Source organism: Bos indicus x Bos taurus, chromosome 3 (assembly GCF_003369695.1).
Source record: "Bos indicus x Bos taurus breed Angus x Brahman F1 hybrid chromosome 3, Bos_hybrid_MaternalHap_v2.0, whole genome shotgun sequence".
Classification (NCBI taxonomy): Eukaryota; Metazoa; Chordata; class Mammalia; order Artiodactyla; family Bovidae; genus Bos; species Bos indicus x Bos taurus.
In genome coordinates, this window is record NC_040078.1 from 84,521,612 (window position 1) to 84,541,928 (window position 20,317).

At 37.8% G+C, this 20,317-nt stretch overlaps 1 protein-coding gene across 3 annotated transcripts in view; it reads right to left on the bottom strand.

The window, feature by feature from the left end:
* The window catches only part of NFIA (nuclear factor I A), a 400,777-nt gene that overhangs the window by 196,814 nt on the left and 183,646 nt on the right, over positions 1 to 20,317 (bottom strand). For all 3 annotated transcript variants that reach the window (XM_027537074.1, XM_027537072.1, XM_027537073.1), the window contains exon 3: positions 2,263 to 2,328. In XM_027537074.1, the coding sequence (XP_027392875.1) occupies positions 2,263 to 2,328 (66 nt within the window). The remainder of the gene's footprint in view (positions 1 to 2,262; positions 2,329 to 20,317) is intronic.

Genomic DNA, 20,317 nt, shown 5'->3' on the forward strand with positions numbered 1-20,317 from the left:
AAAAATAATTTTTTCCTCAAATAACTTTATCTGAGATTGACAAAAGGCAGAAAGAGGAAACCCAAGAGGCTGGTGTTCCTCTAGTCTGAACTCCAGTTGGAACTGTCTAAGATGAAGCAACATCTCTTTCTCTGAAATAAATAGAAATTTGAAACATAGGAATTTATTATTTTCTCTCCTGGATATTACCACTTTCTTTCTTTGAACTCACATCATCCTTCCCAAATGGTCCTGTGAACCCTGAGGTGGCACCAAGTGATCTGATCCTTCCCAAATGGTCCTGTGAACCCTGAGGTGGCACCAAGTGATCTGCGGTTAACAATGAACTTGGCTAGTCTCTCCTCGTCTTTGGCCGAAAACTTCGGGCTCAATCCTGGTTGCTTTTTGGAATGGGAAATGCACAATATCGGTATTACAGCAGCTCCAGAAAGGCATGCCAGGCCTCTCATGCTCTCAATTTATATTTGCATGTGAACAGCTTGCCGGCCATTTTATGAAGACAGATGAACCGCAGGCCTGCGAGAGGGGCAGCCAGACCCAAACACGAGCGCCACACACCCCAGCAGCCCACCAGTTCTCAACAGTGAAAATAGAACGAGTACCTCTGGACACAACTTCAAGCCGATTATACATAAATATATTATATGTAAAAAAGAGACATATAAGCATCACCTATAAGTCAAGCGGGAAATAAAGAGTGAAACTAGTCTATAAATATCACTCTTTAAAATGTCAACAAAAAATAAGATGTAGCTGTTTATGACACTGAAAACAAGCCTTCAGAGGTCTCTTTCTCTCTCTCTTTTTTAATGCCTGCTGTGAAAAGACAACTTTGATACGTAAAATACCACCAAAATACCAGGATGAGGAGAGGAATAGCAAGACAGTGCATATTTAATATGGGAGCCCAGCAACAATGTAGAGAATTTCTGAGGCTTGGGAAATGAACAAATCCTGAGAAATCAGTGATAGGCTATTCAAAGTGATAAAATCAATCCTCCACCCCACAACACTGACATAATTCAGTTTACTTATCTATTCCAAAAGATCGGGTGGAGATCAAAACAGAAAAATAGAACAACAAAAATAAGACAGTCAGGAGGAATGAGGTCATTTTAAGTAAGTGAAAAACAAAGTATGGCTGGATTATACTAACTAGAAAAATAATACAAGGAATACTGAACAACAGCCAACTTTTATTTAGTGTAAAGTCCTATGAAAGATACTATTGTGAGCATGTTATATATATTATCTTATTTAATTCTTCAACGTGTCAGTAATATTATTACTGTACCACTTCAAAGAAGAAATAAATCAGTACTCTGTGAGGGTAAATAACCTATTCAAAATTACAAAGGAAAGAAAGAACAGAGGTAGAATTTAAACACAGGTCTGACACCACCGCCTGAGCTTTTAGCCACGGTGCCATATTCCCTCCAAAGGTCCTTCATGGTCAAGTCACCATTAGAGGCTTCAGCTCTTTCATCAAGGAACAGCACTATGGAATTTTATGAGATTATATCCATGAAAGTGGGAAATACAGTGTTTAGCATGTGATGAGTACCACTAGGTCACTCCTCAGTTTTTACTGAAACTGATGGTTTTACTCAAATTCTAACCTATGATAACTGTTTTCATCCTTGGAGCATATATACTACACACTTAGTATTTTAGTGGATACTATTATATTCATATATAAAGTGTGTATTCTAGGTAATCAAGTTCCTGCAATACACAGCTTATACATTTATGCAATTGACACATTGTATACTGTCATGTACCCTTACTGTTTTAGACAACTTAAAGTGAAAATCTTTCAAAGGCAGACATCATTTTCTCACAGTAATTATTTAGCAGAAGCAAAAATCTTCCAAAAGGCCTCAAAAATACTTGTTAGTCAATAAACTTAAATCATCGTGAAGAAGATCATGCATCACTTGCCACATTAAAAGGAACTGAAATAAAAAGGCATTGGCTCCTCACTTATGCTGTAAATGACACTGATCAGGTAAATCAACCCTGCCTCAAACAGTAACCAACTTTCTTGGGAATGAAGGTTCTTAAGAGTACCCTGATAGAGTTTGTGGCTGAGGGGAAGGGTTTGGGGCTGTTAGAGTGACCCAGAAAATTCCTTAAGTTCTCAAAGACTGTTCCTACTGTGTGGGCCACCCACTCAGGCAGACCTTGAAATCCTCCTACTTGGTTGGCTGCTGGCTACCATGGACTCTCAGAACAGCAACCAGAGTCCCAAACTAAACTTACCATTTTCTGGCTGGTCCTTAATGTCAGCATCACTTGGCTGGCTGGGACTTTCAGATTGACTTGAATCTGAAAAACATAAAAATACGGCCAAAAATTACAGGGTCTGTGAAAGAAAAGTGGATCAGAGGTGGCAGACTTTCTCAAAAGGTTCAGCCCATAAACCAGGAGTGAGAACATTACAGAGGTGACGTGATGATCAAAAAAGGAAGAAAGAAAAGACAGGGGGAGAAGGGCGGCAGCCGCAGCAGCCCATGCCTTCAGAGAGGACTCTCGGTTCTGTTTACACCTCCGGCAGCACTTGGCTTGCACCAGATCATAACTTAAAACTCTTCAGAAACCATCCTCCTACACAGAGACCCTTTCCAAACTGCTCTTCTCCATTATTTATACACTAGAGTCTGATAAAGACTTCATCCTTCATTACACACATCTGAAGCTTGATTCAGAACATAATAAAGTGTCAAAACATATTTTGAAGCTGGTATATAAAAGCAACCCAAACAACAGAAACAAGTTCTGTTGATATTTAGCTCTGTATTACAGCAACAGACTATGCAGGCTAACACCATTAAATACTAGAATCCTAATACTCCAGCGCCTTTACTTAAAATAACAGGATCACTCAAAGACATCTTTCTAAAAGGTACACGTCTCCCCCCACTTTATGAGTTTTCTTTTCCTTTTGTACCGATGCATCTGGGAGATCCTAAAGGGCTTGTGAGCAAAAACAGGTTCTTGCACACCTTTATTGAATCGCATCTATTTTTTATTTTACTGATAAAAATACAACCATTTTTAAACTAAAAATTTAATCCAATCAATTTAACTTCTAAATGAGACCATTTAAAATAAAGTAACATTTAATTTTAAGATGAGCTAAACAAGTTAGACCAAAAACTTTCACAGAATTAGAAGTAAGCATACTTATGATACATTTTCTTGGGGAAAGAAAAAAAAAGTCAGGCAAACTATTTCAAGTAGAGAGTTTTTTATGTAAAGCATTTTTCTGAGACTTGAAACAGTATATAACATTCTCGAAAAACAAACCAAAAATTTTCTAGAAAAATCTCTGTATCTATGGAAAGCCTGGATCTGCACTTTACCTTGACTTCACAGGGTTAGAACGGGCTATCTGGAATCTGACCACATTTTAGCAAGAAGTTCAATGCAAGATCAAAAGGTCATGACACTTGACTGTGATTAAATTGAAAATATTACTTCTATTTAACCAATAGAGTTACAGCTTTAGCATTCTCTTTCTTGGAGATACTGCACAGAGAAGCAGTGCGACTAGCGACCCTAGGTCGAGAAGCACTGATTTATTACTGTAAGAAAGACTCCCTGCTTTTAGGCAAATGAAGATTTTAATTATTGGAAAGTACTTTTTTTTAAACATCTACTTAAAAACTTTTCGATGCGCTTAACCTGGTGCATAGAGCAAAAATTCTAGATTGATTCAAAGGTTCAAATGTGAAAATCTGAATTTTTATTTAAGTCTGGCAAAGTGATAGCTTTTTATCATAATGTAACAATAGCCACAGTGAAGACACACACCAAAAGTATTACAGTATTTCTCAAAAAACTTTAGAGAAATTCTTCAGAATGAACCACAGAGTTAAATACAAAGTCTGCACTGAAAATTGGAATATAAATTTATATGCGATCACATTTGAAATTTTAACTCAATTAATATTACATTTATAGCAAGTGATTTTAAAATATGGCATGATTACCTTCTCTTTTTCTAAGGGAGTATTCTGTAACTTTGCAATTAAAAATTATAAATTAAACATTCTTATAAGCAATTCAACATGTTTTAGGAGAAAGGCATACCTTCATTATTTGTGTACTGGAAAATTTTAAACCATTAATAGCCACAATTGAAATCAGAGAAAATATCTACGTTTGTCTTAGGGAAAGTTAAAATTCTTCTTGATCATGTGCCAATATAGATACCTAAAATTTTGCCAAACAGAACATTGTCTTTGGAATAAGACTAGTAAACTTAACTTTCTATCTGATAGCTTAGCCGATGTTCTTTTTCTTGGTGTATTAATATCTTTATGACCAATCACTTCTTTGCGAACAAAAGGAAAAATATTTTTTATCTCAATTAATTTAAATATACCATAGCCAACTACTTTTCTGAATTTTATCTATCAATATTAAGGCAAAAAAAAAATGAAAGATCCAAACAACTGTCTTAATACTAAAAGCAGACTTTTTTGTTCTTTGAAATTTTTTTTTACATTTGTCACCCTGTATTTATAGGAAGATAGCATAATTACAGAAAACATGAATAGCAACAAAAGATGGCAATAGATACGTTCAAAGAAAGTTTACAATTCCAAGCCACAGAAAAAGAAGCAAGTAAACAGCAACCGACTGAGCGGCAGGGAAACAGCTCAGAGTTGGTCTGAAAGGCGCCACAGCACTCTTGTGAAAGCTCAGCTACCAACACTGGAGGAGGCACCTAGCCAAACTGAAAACGGAATTTAATTTCCCAGTTTTATTCAAAAGCTGGGGATACTGTTCTCCACCGGAGGACTGCATACTAAAATACACCATCCTGGTAACAGACAGGAAAAGCCAAAGATCTACAAGAAAAGTTAAATGATCTTAAAACTTAATTATTTTCTACCATGGGCCATTTAATGCCATTTCTTTTTTGAACCAACAAGGAACAAAATTACCCAGTCCTGGTGCAATTCTTGCTGAGGACGGATGGGCTCTTTCTTTGGTATTACAAAAGGTCAGCGATGCTGTTATGTATGGGGCCAACCAGGTGACCAGAATTATAATTTCTACCCATACATAATTGATACAAAGGAAAGATCTCTTTCTTAAGTATTTGCATTAAAACACTATTATGAAAGCAAAAAATTAATTCAATTTTCTCTTGTGCATAGTTGGTAGAGACCTGTCAGAAGCCAAAGTAACTTCACATCTTACTTTTGGGGACAATTATCACATGGCCTTTTGATTCCCACCACCTGAAATAATTAGAGGCCCACAAAAAAATTCACCTGCACAGAATTGGGTGCCTTTCTTGTATCTGAGTCCCCCATGGCAGCAACTTTCTCTGGTTTCCTGGTTGAAAGCCAGAAGATTTGTATATTACAATGAAGAGAATATTATTTAAAATGTGTTTAAATGATGGAGTTGGAAATGCTATTGGGAGGAAGTACATTAGGGTTATCAATTTTTCTCCCCATCCAGGGATTTGTTTTTTGTTTAAGGAACCTTAGACTTCAACCTAACCTTGAAAAGCAATTTTTCTTTTGGTTTCTAAAAAATTTATGAGCAGAAATTTAAACCTAAAATAGACATGGTTTTCATATAGGAGGCTGGATTGAGACCTCTTAATTGAACTGCTAGTCATCTATCTATGCATTTTTATGGCGCTTAGAGCTATACTGCTGGAGTACTCACACAAAGATATTTCACTATCAATATAATCACTTGGGAAAGGAATAAAATAAATCCTAGTGTCAACACACTAGCCTGAGCTTCCATAAGCTTGTGCAGTGCAGGAACAAAATCTTGTACTGGATTTACTACTTATGCACGGGTCCAGGCCCCCTCCCCTCATTCTGCTCCCCTTCAACTTGGAACCTCAAGAGAATACTCCTCTTGGGATGGTGAAGAGTGACCAATACAGGTCAGTAGGGTAAAACTGATTGGGCAAAAATACAGACATCACTTCCATGTATTTTCTGTTCTCCAGGCAGGAAGCAAAGATGAAATGCTGTTAAATCTTCCTTGTGCCCAACCCAGAATTAAACTTTTCCTCTCTCCTCGGCCATATATCTCTTACCGTGTGACTTACACTATGCTGCACTAAGGTACTTTTCAATGATCTCACATGAGAATCAGAACTCCGTGAGAAAAGAATTCCTTTCTTATTCTAGTCTTAGGTCCAGTACCTTCTAAGAGTACCTGGCCCAGCCAAGGATTTGATAACCACAGAACTAAAAGGATGAATTTTCACTTGTTCAGCCTTCTAGGGCTGAACCACTGCCAGTGACTGAAAATACACTAAGTTTACACCTAAAAGCTGACTGGGACTTATAAAATGGAAAAGGAGGGCAGAAAAGGTCTTTATTTCTGCTTGATGTCCCCCTTCGTGGGACCTGGCAAGGGAGAGGCACATCCCTCTGGCTCATGGCTGGGAAATCTTGCACGGCATTTAGAAGTTACAGACAATCACCTCCTCTGATCCCCTGGCCGACACATGGCAAGAGGCTTCTCAGAATAATAAGAGCTGAGGACAGTGTCTGACACATGAAAGGCCCCCAGAAATGTGTGCAGGCTAAAATGATGGATGGCAGAAATAGTTCACACATTCAAAAAATCCAAAGATAAGAGAAAGCAGCCATATTCTGAGGCCCAAAGAGGACCTCAAAATCCTAACAACTGCTGTTGTGAATAGCTGATAAAAGAAGGGCAGCCATGCAGTGGTGGGGAGCACTTCCCACCCTGAAACAAACAAGTGTAATTCCTATTCAGTCAACATGAAATCAACAAAAGTCTCCAGACCCCAAAAGTACAAATCCAGGTTCCACTGGAAAAGTAATTTTGCTTAAGTTCAAGCTCCCTACATGCATACTGATTTGGCTAAAGACGAAGCTTGAAAAGGCTTTGTTAGAGTTTTGTGTCCGGTTTTAAATCTCCCAAATTAAAAGGTGATACGAAGAAGAAATGAGAAGGCATCCAGAAACAAAAATGAGTTAGTCAAGTCAAAGAAAGAAAGTGAAAATGCCGCCAGAAAGAAATGGAGTTGTTGTTTATAGTGTGAAAAAGGAAAGGCAAAGTCGGGAATGAATCCTTTCCCCCAACAAAACGAAGCGTTAGGAATGCTTCTGGAGTAAAAGAAAATAAGGAATAGGGTGATTATATTCTGAATATAATAAACAGTTACCCTCTAGGATTGTGGCCCTGAAAGATTTTCAAAATTTAGGTAGGCTTTTTTTTTTTTCCTTACAGAGGTTTGGAAAGATGAGTAGTTTGCAAAAGAGTCAAACCAAAGAATCCAAGATTCATTTTTTCTACATCCATGATGTTACAGAAATCTATTTCTGATTGGTAATCTAAGGCTTAGAACTACTCTATTTTGATCGTTCAGTACCATAAGACGTTTATTACAGTAAGGAAATCTAGAAAAATGGTTATAATAGATGCATTTTGTTTATCAGTCTTACAGCTGCAGTTATAAAAGAAGTGTTATTGTAACACTTTATAACCTTTAGGAATATTGTCTATTTTTTTCCAGTATCACCATGGCCTTAAAGACAGAGGTGTGAGGAAATATTTTAAAAATCTTTATTTGAGAATGTAGACTGTCACTGCACAGTTGCACATATGTATATACAATCTGCAGCTTACGAGTAAACACTGATGAATACAATACTATCCGCTAAATATAACATTATCCATCACGGTCTGGCAAAGAACAAACAGAATTTTGTAATACCATCATTAAATCTAGACCACCAAAAATCTTCAACTACCACCAGCATTTTCAGAGAATGGATATAAATCTTTTAAGCTCAGTAAACAACCAAACCAATATTTAATGGCAGTTAATGTATACAACTGTGGTCCACTTAATGAAAAATGAATATACAATAACCTGTTTTTTAAAAAAAAACAAATTATGAGATGAGTCACACCATAAAAGTTTTCTTATCTTTTAAAATGGAAATACTCCACGGTTCTTTAAATGGGAAGTCTTAACTGTATTTAAAATACAAAATTTGGCCTGTGTAACTCTCCCAGTGAGCTAGAACTGCATGTGTTATGATAATCATAGTAATCAAGGGATGCACAGCAAATCCTTCTCCACCAGAAGGGAGGTAGAGACGGGACAGAGGGAAAGCCCTCATTCCAAAAGGACCAGGCTAGTTTGCGCACGTTTGTCCCTGAATCCTCTAATCCGGATTCGGATGGAGCAGGAAGGCTGTGTTCACGCAGCAGCGACTTGGAAGGGCTCCACCAGACCACCCCAGGGGCTGCCAGCTGCTCAGGAGATTCACCCCCTCACCACTTCCGGGTATGGCATTTTCAGGGTTGGGATTAAAAGTGTTACATAATCTAGATGACTACAAATTTCCTTCTTGAAATTATTTTTTTTTAACGTCTCTTTCTGAAGAAGAATATGTGAAATATTAAATTTGCAGGAATTAGATTTTTTTGGCATTAATGCTGGTATTCTAGGCCCATCTGTTTAGTCGGGGCTGTGTATGATGATGAGACTGTTTAGGTTGAAGAGTGATTCAACTGTCTTATCACCTACTCATAAACGTGTTACTTGGCTACATGCACAGGGAGGTTGTGGAATGATACACAGTTTTAACACATTGAGAGAAAAGTACAATGGTCTCACCATTGTTGTGCTATGACACTGAGGGGGAAATCATTTCTAAGCTTTGAAAATTACAACTTCAGTCACTCTGAAAGTAAAGACCAAATGACTCAATCTTCAAACCCCAATCTTCGCATGAGACTGATTTCAAGTCGTGATGGGCTTTTTCAGTGAAGTTATAAATGAAGTCAATGGCAAGAATGTGGTGATTATAAAGATGTGCAAGTGTGCTACTTGGACTCAATTTCTAATTTCTCATGTTTTCTTTGACAAGGGGCCACAACTGAAATAAACTAAGATGTTGAGGTAACCTCTGAATTTTGTTTTTCTCATAATAGGAGCTATGTTAATACATGATGGTGACCTGTTGATCACTTCTGAACTCACAATAGTGAGTCAACCTGGTTACCTACCCACTCATGTGTAAACAAAGACTTGCCTAAAAAGCCACAACTATAACACTATTGCACATCAGACCTGTGCTCAATTTCTCCTTTTGAGTCAGTTTTTTCACAAACAAAATGAATTATAACAGTAAGTTCTTGGAGTTCTTCAACAGAAGAAAATACACTTAAAAAGTACTTGAACAGTCATCTATACAACCGGAAGTAGAAAAACTCCTTGTATACTTTCATGCTATAAAAACAAACGTGTCAAATGAAAATGATGTATAATTTAGTTATAGTCTATACACATTATTTTCATGTATCTGGGTATCTGTCAAAAATTTATTAAAATAATAAAATGATCTCTGAGGATAAGTATGTTAAAGTTCAGTTAGCATTCTAAGGATTAACTATTTTGCTTTTTTTTTTTTCGTATTTCACTACAGAAAAGAGTATGAAATGTTAAAAAGATGGAACCCTAAAAAATCTCAGCTGTATAATTTAATTACTCTGCATCTCAGTTTTTTCATCTGTAAAATGGGGGCACTAATGACTATTTTGACTAATTTAATAGAGTTGTCATGTGGATCAAATAATGCAAGAAAACCTGGTTTTGAAACTATAAGATCCCCCACAAAAGAAATGTACATTTACCTCTGCAATATAAATCTTACCATCCATAATACATTTTTGCTTCTTTCAAAAAAAAATCAAGCCAAACTTACACATGACATGATTCTGGTATAAAACATCAGCATCACAGTCCTGGTTTTAAAATAAAGGTTCCTAACTCCCATATACTGGGAAAGAGATTATCCCTGATAATGGAAATGTAAATCTCAGCTTGTTGTTTATTCCAGACAGACATTTGTGTGTTACGTCTGTTTATCAGGCAACACTTTGTCTAAGCCAGGAAGTAGTCAGTCTTGGTAACAAGATGTATGCAAATGAACTTCCCATGAGTCTCCACAGCAAATTGTAGTAAGAAAAAAAATTTCTTGTTACTTTACCAGCAAGAAGCCACCTCAAAAGTAGACTAGAGACAGAGCACTCTGAGCTAGACTATGCTGATGAGTTTAAATGAGTCCTAAATATGTGCTCACAGTCTGTTGCTCTTTATTCTAAGCAGACTTGGTGCCTTACATCTGTTTATCAGACAACACTCTGTCTGGGTACTCAGGCTTTGTAACCTGTGTGAAAATCAATGGTGACTGTAATCCCATGAAATAACCTGTCGGAGGCAAAACTCCAAACTTCCCATCACTTTAAGAACCCCCACCAACAGCTGTTCCTATGAAACCTTTGAAACTTAAATAAATAAATAAATACATCCAATTCTAACATTTTACCCACCTTCTATCTTAATTTTTCTACTTTCACTGAATTCCCTAATAGCAGGACAGACTCAGGACAGAATGAATTTCTATCATGCAATTTGGGCTGATAAATTAAAAATTTGCTAACATGCCCTATCTAATGGTCAAGAACAGAGAGTTTTTTTTTTTAAATACTTTTTCTATTATAATAGACAACTACTTATTCTTTTATTTTATTGTTAAAGTATTTATTCCAGGATCCTCATTTTTTATCCTAATATAACTGACTCCTTTTAAAAAAAATCTATAACTGCAGAGTTGAAAAATGTATTTCTTTTTTTGTTGTTGTTGTTGGTTTTTTACAGGGTTTGAAAATCTTACCAAAGGCATCAAATTGGTTGAGCTTGTCTTCCTAGACAAAATAAACACTTTAGGACTCTACTTGTTTGTATTCTCCTCAGTAGTGCTGTATGCATCAGCAGCTAAAAACAAAGAAACTTTTTAGCTGCTCAGACAAAATGCAGAAGCTTCCCAAACAAGGAGGCAAAGGAGGGGGCATGGGTGGAGGGGAGGGTGGGGGTGGAGAAGTGTGCAGAAAGTCTGACAGTCCATTCAATATAGGGATGATGGCTATAATGCATCCAGGGTCCCCTTGCTAATTAAATATGCATTGGCACAGTTTTGATCGATGCAAGCCATGGATCAGATGACACACCTGCAAAATCTTGAGCCCAGAGCTCCCAGGAAAAGGGAAAATACAGTCTTGTCTCCTTATCTTTGTTTTCAAAGGCTCTCAATTTCTGTGCTTAGATATCTAATTTAATTCTCTCACCCCTCAGCAAACTGGATTAGGGAAGTCAATACTGCCTTTGTGCATCGACAGGAAAACACAGCTTTCCTTTTATTCAATTTAGCTATGACCTTTAGACAAAGATAATGACAACTGTCTAAAAGTAAGGTGAAGGCCTCGAGAAGAAGACCCCTTGAGCTAAAGCGCCCATGGAATTTTGGATGACAAGATGGTGGGGTTTACTGTGACATTTTCCTGCTTGAAAAGGAAGAAAGGAGAAAAGGGAATTAAGAATTGATGGTGGGGGAAGGGGAGGGATGGGAGGCAGGGAAAAAGCATGGTGGAAGGGATTTCGATCCACTGACTATAAAGGACCAAACTCTCACAAATCAAATCACTGGACCCTGTCACATTCATAACCAGAAGATAATGCTGTCAAAGAAGAGGATGAGAATGGCATAGTAACAATTTGCCTAAAAAAATGCAGATGCCTTAATGAGAAGGTTGAAGATTCTGTGGTTGGGTAAATCAGGAAGTTTGGGGGTTTTGTTTCTTTTTTTTCTTTCCTACCTCCTCCCCCCAAGCAGAGAATACAGGACTATCAGATGTTTTGTGAGTACTAGCATAGGTGAGAGCTAGATTTTGGAGAAGCCTGGGACTCCTCAGTGTTAGCAATGTTCACACCAGTTCTCCTAATCAAAGGGGAAAATGATATTGGAACAGTCTCCTGAAAAAACACTGCTTCCTTTTAACGTCCTCGTCTTTGGGTTCACTTATTCCATTTATTAATTCAGGCATTCATCAATGCATCTGCTGTGAGCCTTCTTTCTCCCTGCATACCTGGAGATACAAAATTTTAAAAGGCAAGGTCTCTGCTCTTACAGAGTTCTCAATCAGGATAATGATAATAAAACCAAGATTCTGTGGCATCTCCTTTTGATTAAGTCCTGTCTCTTGGTGAAATTAATGTACAGCAACTCATGTTATTGAGTACATTTGTAATGTCTTTTATTCTCTTACTATTTGCAATCTGTACTGTACCACTAACTGTAGCCTGGTAACAGAATTTCCAGTAGCCTGGATGCTAACTGTTGATAGGAATAATTGAGATTAACTTTTCCAGTAAGATATACAAAGGTTTAGGCAGAGTCCTTTATTACTGCATAATTAACGCTGTTGGGAATGGTGCAAAATATCAAAAAACTTTTTAAAAATCAGGATTTTCTCCCTGAGACATAATTTCATGATGCTGTTCATAATCAGGCCTGGCGTACTCCCTTTAAGAGAAATGACAGTTTAATATAGGTAGCTGTGGTACACTGAAAAAAGTAGAGGACCTGGTATTAGAAAACCTGAGTTTGAGTCTCTTCTTGGCCATTTATATTTGTTTTGTTGAACTGGACAAGCCTTTTCATCTCTCTGAACTTCAGTGTACTCATCTTCCAGATGCCTGACTTTAGAAATTGTAAGAATGGAATGGCATGATTTGAAATGCCTTGTAAATTATAGGAGCTATAACTCTTAACTGTACACTGCATGGACACTGGTTTTTAACACACAGAAACTGGTTGAAGAATCACACTGACTTCTTACTTGTATTTCCTGTGTATTACTGTGTATTACTGCACAGAGAAGGGTATCTGGAACATATAGGTACTAACAGATACTTGTTGGAACTGAAATCAGAAGGTGAAAAAAATTGCTATTTCAGGGCCATGGAAATACAACAGGGCCTCTTTTGGGAGATGTCAACAGATGTTTTAGGGTGAATTTTCTGGCTTTTTGGGGCGTTACATGACTGGATGGTGGTATACCCCATGCGGTGAGAATAGACTTTATGGGAGTTATTGGCTTGGCTTTCTGGTCCTAGATTCAGGAACAGAATAGGTGTGTGGGGGATGCGGTTAGGTATCCTGTAAAGGTTCTTTCCAGCCCTAGAGTTCTAATTTGAAACAGATCATTAGCAATCCAGTTGTTGGTCTTCTGGCTGCATTCAAGGCTGGGACCCATATTTTAATCAAAAGGGACTGGGGGATATTAGTTGCTGATCCCAAGCACAATTAGAAATAACATGAGTTCAATAATCATCAAAAGTCCAGACTGTCTATTCTTTACCTTATGAATGACAACAAATACCCCGCTATAAATTGTAAATGCTTATCTTCAGTGACTTGACCAATCCTCACCACAGAAGCCAATAAACAGTTTTCTCTTTATTTCTTAGTCTATGATATAATTCAGAACACCAGAAAACTTGTTTTCAGAGCTACTGAATAAGGTATCCCTGAAGAATTTAGTCTAGGTCCTAGGTCCTAGACTAGTATTGAGGACAATACTTCTTCAAAAATATTTCAGATACACACACACACACACACACGTGTGTGTGTATATATATATAAATGTATATACCATACATTTATATGTATGTACCCATAAATGTATGTACAGTTGACCCTTGAACAACGCAGATTTGAACTGTGTGGGTCCATTATACAAGCAGACTTTTTCACTAGTAAATACTATGGAACTACACGATCCAGGGTTGATTGAATCTGTAGATGTGCAACTGTATGTATAAAGGAACCACATACACTGAGCAATGACTGTAAGTTATACGATTCTTGATTGTGTGGTGCATTGGTACCTCTGATCCCTAAACATATAATATTTTTATCACATATAAATACATGTATATATTTTAATTTCCATGTGCTTTCAATTTTCATGTTGACAGTAACTTGGTTTCTGCATTTTTAACTAACATGCATGAACCTAGGAGCTATCATTTGGTCAGTCACAAAAACGGTGCTCAGGTTCTCCACAGCATCGTAACGAAGCTTTTTGCAAGTAGAAATAATGATATAGGTTTTGCCTCTATGTCTTTATGATAGATAAAATGATTTCAATGTACTGAATCATCTCACTTTTAGGAGTTTCCATTTGGATTCTATCATGGCTTTCTCCCTGACATATGCAGTGCTAAGTTATTTAAAATTAATTGCAGTACAATATTTTAAAATTTCTTCACATGGTGCTAATCTCGAGTGCTTTGGATGTTTGAACCACACTTGGAAGCCATCAAGTTCTGTGTATCTTTATACCCTGCAGCAGTTAAACATGCTAAAAAGATTAGTCAGTGAACTTTAATCTATAACCAAAACTATACTGAATTATAAAATTTCAAAAATGTGTGAGTTGATACAAATGAGAAAACTACAAACATCCTACAAAAAAAGAAGAAAACAAACCTAGATCATTAAAATACATGAATTGACTTATGTAGCTCTGAATACAGAAAAGCTTTCAGAAATCCATCACAGATCATGGGATCCTACCCACTTACACCCAGTTAGGTACCAGTTGAACTTACATGCCTTTATCTTCATCTAAAGTTCATTTTATCTGTCATTTTAATTTTCATTTTAAGGTGCAATCTATATTCATTTCTGTGGTCATTTTGAAGGGGGGATAAGTATTTTCAGTAACTCAGTATGGATGAGTAATTTGCTTAGTAATAATCCTAAAATTAAACTGTCTCCCATACAATTACTAGTAATAGTTTATGTGGGATTAGGCAAATGAACTACCTTCAGGATATGCTTTTTTTTTTTTTTTGAAGGATAATTGCTTTACAGAGGAGGGAGATGGGAGGGAGGCTCAAAAGGGAGGGGATATATGTATAACTATGGCTGACTCCTGTTGAGGTTTGACAGGATATGCTTTTTTTTTAAAGTTTCTTATTTGTCACCTGGATTTATTTTGATTTAAAAAATCATGTTTTCTGGAAAGTTTCTAATAGAGGTGCTATTTCAATAACTGCTCCTCATAAAAAGTCTAAGTGGTGACTGGGACTTCATTTTTGTTGATTCACTTTTCAAGAACCATTATCACTCTAAAGAATGACTAATAATTAGTGATTCTTAGGGGGAAAAGCTTATTTCAGTTCACCAACCATTTATTGATCACCTACTATGTACAAGTTATTGAGTCTTTTACTCAATTCTGAGGTGGCTCATAATATTCCACTAAGAATTCCACTCACTCAACTCTGGACTGTTTATTAAAGTATATATTGTTGTTTAGTCTCTGAGTCACGTCTGAGTCTTTGTGACTCCCAGGGACTGTAACCCAGAAGGCTCCTCTGTCCATGTGATTTCCGAGGCAAGAATACTGGAGTGGGTAGCCATTCCCTTCTCCAGGGGATCTTCCTGACCCAGGAATCGAACCTGTGTCTCCTGCACTGCAGGTGAATTCTTTACCACTGAGTCAATAGGAAAGCCCCAAAGTGTATATTACTTATGTTTTAAAAGTAGCTACTTCCCCCACAGCCCCAGTTAACACCAGTGGTGGTAACATGGAGTTTTTGAGAACACTTTCCTAAGTCTATAAGGGAGGAGAAAGGAGGTAGAGATTTCCACAAAAAAGAAATGGTTTATCTGATTGTTTTCTGTTTAACAAAAATAACAAATCTCTGTAGTTTCTCAGTTTTTTCAACTTTTGGGTCATGGTGGAAGCCTACAGACAAGGAAAAGCTGACAGAGAAACTGGAGCACCACCATGTAAAACAAAATTGAGTCATATGGCAAATTCCCACGGTTTGCTGTATGACTCAGGAAATTCAAACCGGGCTTGCAACAACCTAAAAGGGTGGGATGGGGTGGGAGATGGGAGGGAGGTTCAGGAGGGAGGGGACACATGTGTATCTGTGGCTGAGCCATGATGATGTATGGCAGGAACCACCACAGTATTGTAATTAGCCCTCAATTTAAAATAAATAAATTAAGGGGAAAAAATCGAGCAGTTCTATTTGCCAATCATATCCCACATCACCCCTACACTCTATAACTGCTGGGCTTCAGGAAGCAACGTTTAACCCCCTATAGCATTCACACAGCCACGGCCTTAACCCAGGGTTCAGAGAGATTCCAATATCACCTCTGTCTTTTCAGATTTATAATATTAAGCAAAGAATAAGAGGTGACTAAATCATTTTTGGTCGAAATCGCTCACTGGTCCTTCTAAACTGTCCTATTTTATTTCTTGGTTACTAGAAAAGAAGATTGAAAACAAATTATAGGGACTTCCCTGATGGTCCAGTGGCTAAGATTCCCAACTCCCAAAGCAGGGGGCTGGGGCTGGCTCCCTGGTCAGGGAACTAGATCTCACATGCCACGGTGAAGACTAAAGATCCGCAATGTTGCCTAAGACCCACTGCAGCCAAAGAAATAAATATCTTCTAAAAAATTGTAAGTGAGAAAAACAAAGAAAAAGTATTAAAAAAATAAAAATCACATTAACAAAACAAGTGGTTCGTTTTGAACAGGGGTCAGAAATCTCAGTTCTTCAAAAAAGACAGGAATTTTTATTCACAACAGACCTACGGAGAGTTACAAGAAAAGATCAGAGTTTATTCAGGAATTAAAGGTGACATAATAACCTGCATGGTATCTCTGAATTATCAGGTTTGTATTGAGGCACAGATGGAACACAGTCGAGGTTAACAGGGGAATGATGTAAAAGAAGGGATGAAGGCCTCTGTTATTTCTTTTGATTCTGGCTACCACCTCCAAAAACAACACAAAATTTCATAATTCTTTTCCATTTAGTAAATTTAGGGCAATTCTTTCTTGTTATATTTATCCAACGATCTCAGAAAAAAAAAAAAAAACAAAACATCGCTGGGCTGGTTTTCATTTTCCATTTTTATTCTATATTTTAACAACTCATCTAATGATTTCCTTTTCTCCTCTAAATGGAAACCCTCTTGAAAATTTTCAAAGACTTAGTCAACAGAGTTCTCAGTCTTTATCACACAAAACAGCCTGACATCTACACTACTGTGGTCACGTGTCCTCCCACCTGGTCTTAAAACCAGAAAGCACTCTGTCTTAACGCCGCCATGTTCGCATTGTCCTGACATGCTTAGACTTCAAAGGGGAAGACTTTGAACAAACCTATTTGAAAGGAATTTCATCAAAAACAGTAGGCAAAAAAAAATTTTAAATGAACAGGAAGAGTGTAACATCTCACCGGCAGTAGATAGGGAAATGAATTATTCAAAACTGTATACAAACCCTGACATCATCATGAATAGAGGCAGACTCTAAGGAACCCTACTGAGAAAAGCTGGTATTTACACAGTAATTGGAAGCAAAACAAAACAAAATAAAAAATTTTCCACATAAAGAAAATCTCATACACTGCTCCTGATAATCCCATCAAAACTCCCTATTGCGGCAGTACCCTCGAGGCACAACCTGAGATTTCCGTCAGGAGAGAAAGTACAGCCCAGCATTAAAAAGTCCCAAGACTCTTTGAGAAGAAATTCATGCAGAACATCAAATGTTACTCAACATTTTCAAGGAACCATGATATGTCAAACAGACCACATGATGCAAGTACATTTAAATATAAGTTTCTATTTCTGTTTAAAAATAAAAAAGATCAGAAATCTGAATCTGGAGAAGCAAAATCTCTTGCAGGTTTAGAAAGCATATACAAAACCTGGCAACAGAAAACACTGTTCACTGCCACCATCTGCTTTCTGGCACAGAGAAAACTTTTACTAACAGCAACATTTTCTTACATTAGAAAATCCACTAATTAGTTTTGTTGTAATAAGAAAAATAACCTTTGCGTGGAAGGCAGATCGCCAGCTCACTTTTGTTGCTGTTGTTGGCTGCACCTTGCAGCGGGCCTGTAGCATTTCCATGTGAGGCTCACCTCTGAGTTTCTCTCCCCTGGAGTACTTTATTATCCTCTGTTTGGTCTAAAGAAAGTATTCACAAATGAGAGATCAAAAGTGAGAGCAACAGAGAGGAAAAGCTTTAAGGTATTTGGCTTAATATCCAAAAAGAGAACACTGGGTTCAGAATTAGGAAATCTGGGATCCAGAATCGACTGTTAAAAGCTCCATAAACCTGGGTCTCATTTTCCTCATCTTTAAGGCTATTCAAGTAAATGAGCACTACTTTTCTCCTAACATCCCTAAATTCTTGAAGTCTAAATCATTTTTTTCCTAAGAATCGTATGTCCCAAGAAACGAGTGATTGCAAAAGAGTAAGTGGAACTTCAGATGTCACTGATCAATCTGAAATAATTTTAGAAATGTTGACATATGCTGATCAAAATATTACAAATCTAGCAACCGAGGAAATGGAAGCTCGACTGAAATCCCTTAATAATACACTCTAATTATTTAGTCAGCATATGATTCCACAAATAATGCCAACAGACATGGATCGAGCACCTACTGTGTGCCCGGCTTCTTGTGAGCCCTGGAGACGGAGCCCTGAACAGGAGGCTCACGTGCTCCGGGCTCCCAGCGTCTAGGTTCCAGGAAGCCTGCAGGCCCAGGAGCTGCCGCAAGTTCGCCTGCTGGCCTGGACAGGACGGCACCAACGTGGAGAGAAAATGTGTGTGCTCGCTACACTGCAAGATCTGCTCAAAAGTTCCTTAAGAAAATAAAATAAATGGGTACAATTACTTCTGAGAGATTATATGGAAAATAGATGTCATGTCTTTAGAAGCAAAGCAAAGCAGAAGGCTGTAAGGGCACACAGAGCCCCTTGTGAAAGATGTTTCAGGCTCACGCTGTTCAAACTGGCCCTTTGCCTCGACTGAACAAATTCCTTAGTCAAAAAGAACTCACCACTTCCATTTTCTCGATCTTTTTTTCTGTAGGTTCAGACTTAGCTACATTTAGAACACAACACTGCAAAGCAAGATGACCTACTGCCAACTCATAAGTCCCTCTGCCTGAGGAGTAAGTGACAGACTGCTGCAAAGTTTAATTATCCCACTGGTATTACACAGACCAGCCCACACTACTATTCTCAACTGTATGGCAACAACACACTGATAACTAGGATAAGTAAGTGCCCCTTGGGTTTATTAACCCTCAACTGCCATCAGTACTCTTGCTTGGAAAATCCCATGGATGGAGGAGCCTGGTGGGCTGCAGTCCATGGGGTCGCTAAGAGTCGGATATGACTGAACGACTTCACTTTCACTTTTCACTTTCATGCACTGGAGAAGGAAATGGCACCCCACTCCAGTGTTCTTGCCTGGAGAATCCCAGGGATGTGGGAGCCTGGTGGGCTGCCGTCTATGGGGTCGCACAGTCGGACACAACTGAAGCGACTTAGCAGCAGCAGCCATTAAAATACATTAATTAAAACTTTTAACATTTTACCCAAAGCTTCCTATCAAATATCTGAAAAGATTTTGCTTAATTTGTACAGTTCTGGCTTTGCTTTTACCCTCTGTTTCTGTCCACACCCCACTTAGGCACAGAAAGGAACTGCATTCTTTTCTGAGACCTGTTAGTCACATTTATATAGCGCAGATCCCTGCCCTGAATTTAGAATATAATTCAGTGTAGAAGAGGATGAAGACAGGATCCTTTCCCTTCCTCTTGGCAAAATTAATCCCTCCTTCCTCTGGCTTTCTACAGCCTGGTTACTAAGAACAGGGCTCAGCTTCTATTTCATTTCTCCGCGAGCAGAATCCCCATCTGCCCCACCAACAAGTTGCAAGCCCGTGAGGGCACACACTTAAGGACGGGCTGGCACATAGGAAATGCTCAATAAGTGACCTTGAATGGAGGAATAGAGGTGGGAGGCTACACTGGGCAAGACTTCTACGCAAGGCCTATCCCAGAAACTGCCTATAGATTTTTCTATCTCCTAGCAGAAACAAAGTACAATCAGAAAACAAGGTGTGTTTTTCAATTAAGGCTAAAATTCCTGAAATGGCTACACCCAAGGAAGGAACTTCCTTCTTCCTATGAGAGATGGGCAAATGACTTGTCTAGTGCCCACAATAGACAAAATTAGCCAAAAGTTTCTAAAATTAGTCAAAATGGCTTATTTTCTATGTATTGACCCTTTATCTGGTGATATGTATTAACATACTATATTCACAAAGTGACATGATTTTGTACAGATGATAAAACAATATAATATATACTTTCAAGGCAGGTAAGGACATATAATAAAGGCTGATAAACTAAAAATAAAGATTAAGGAAGCAGTATTCACATTACACAATGAGAGAAAAAATAAAAAGCTTCATTTAGGAGCTAAGTAATAAATGGAAAATTCTGGACCTGGGACAGTTTTGTTTTTTGTTTTTAACCTCTACACTATGCTTATATTGCCACAGAAATTGATGATCAGTTTGCTAACCTGCGGCAGCA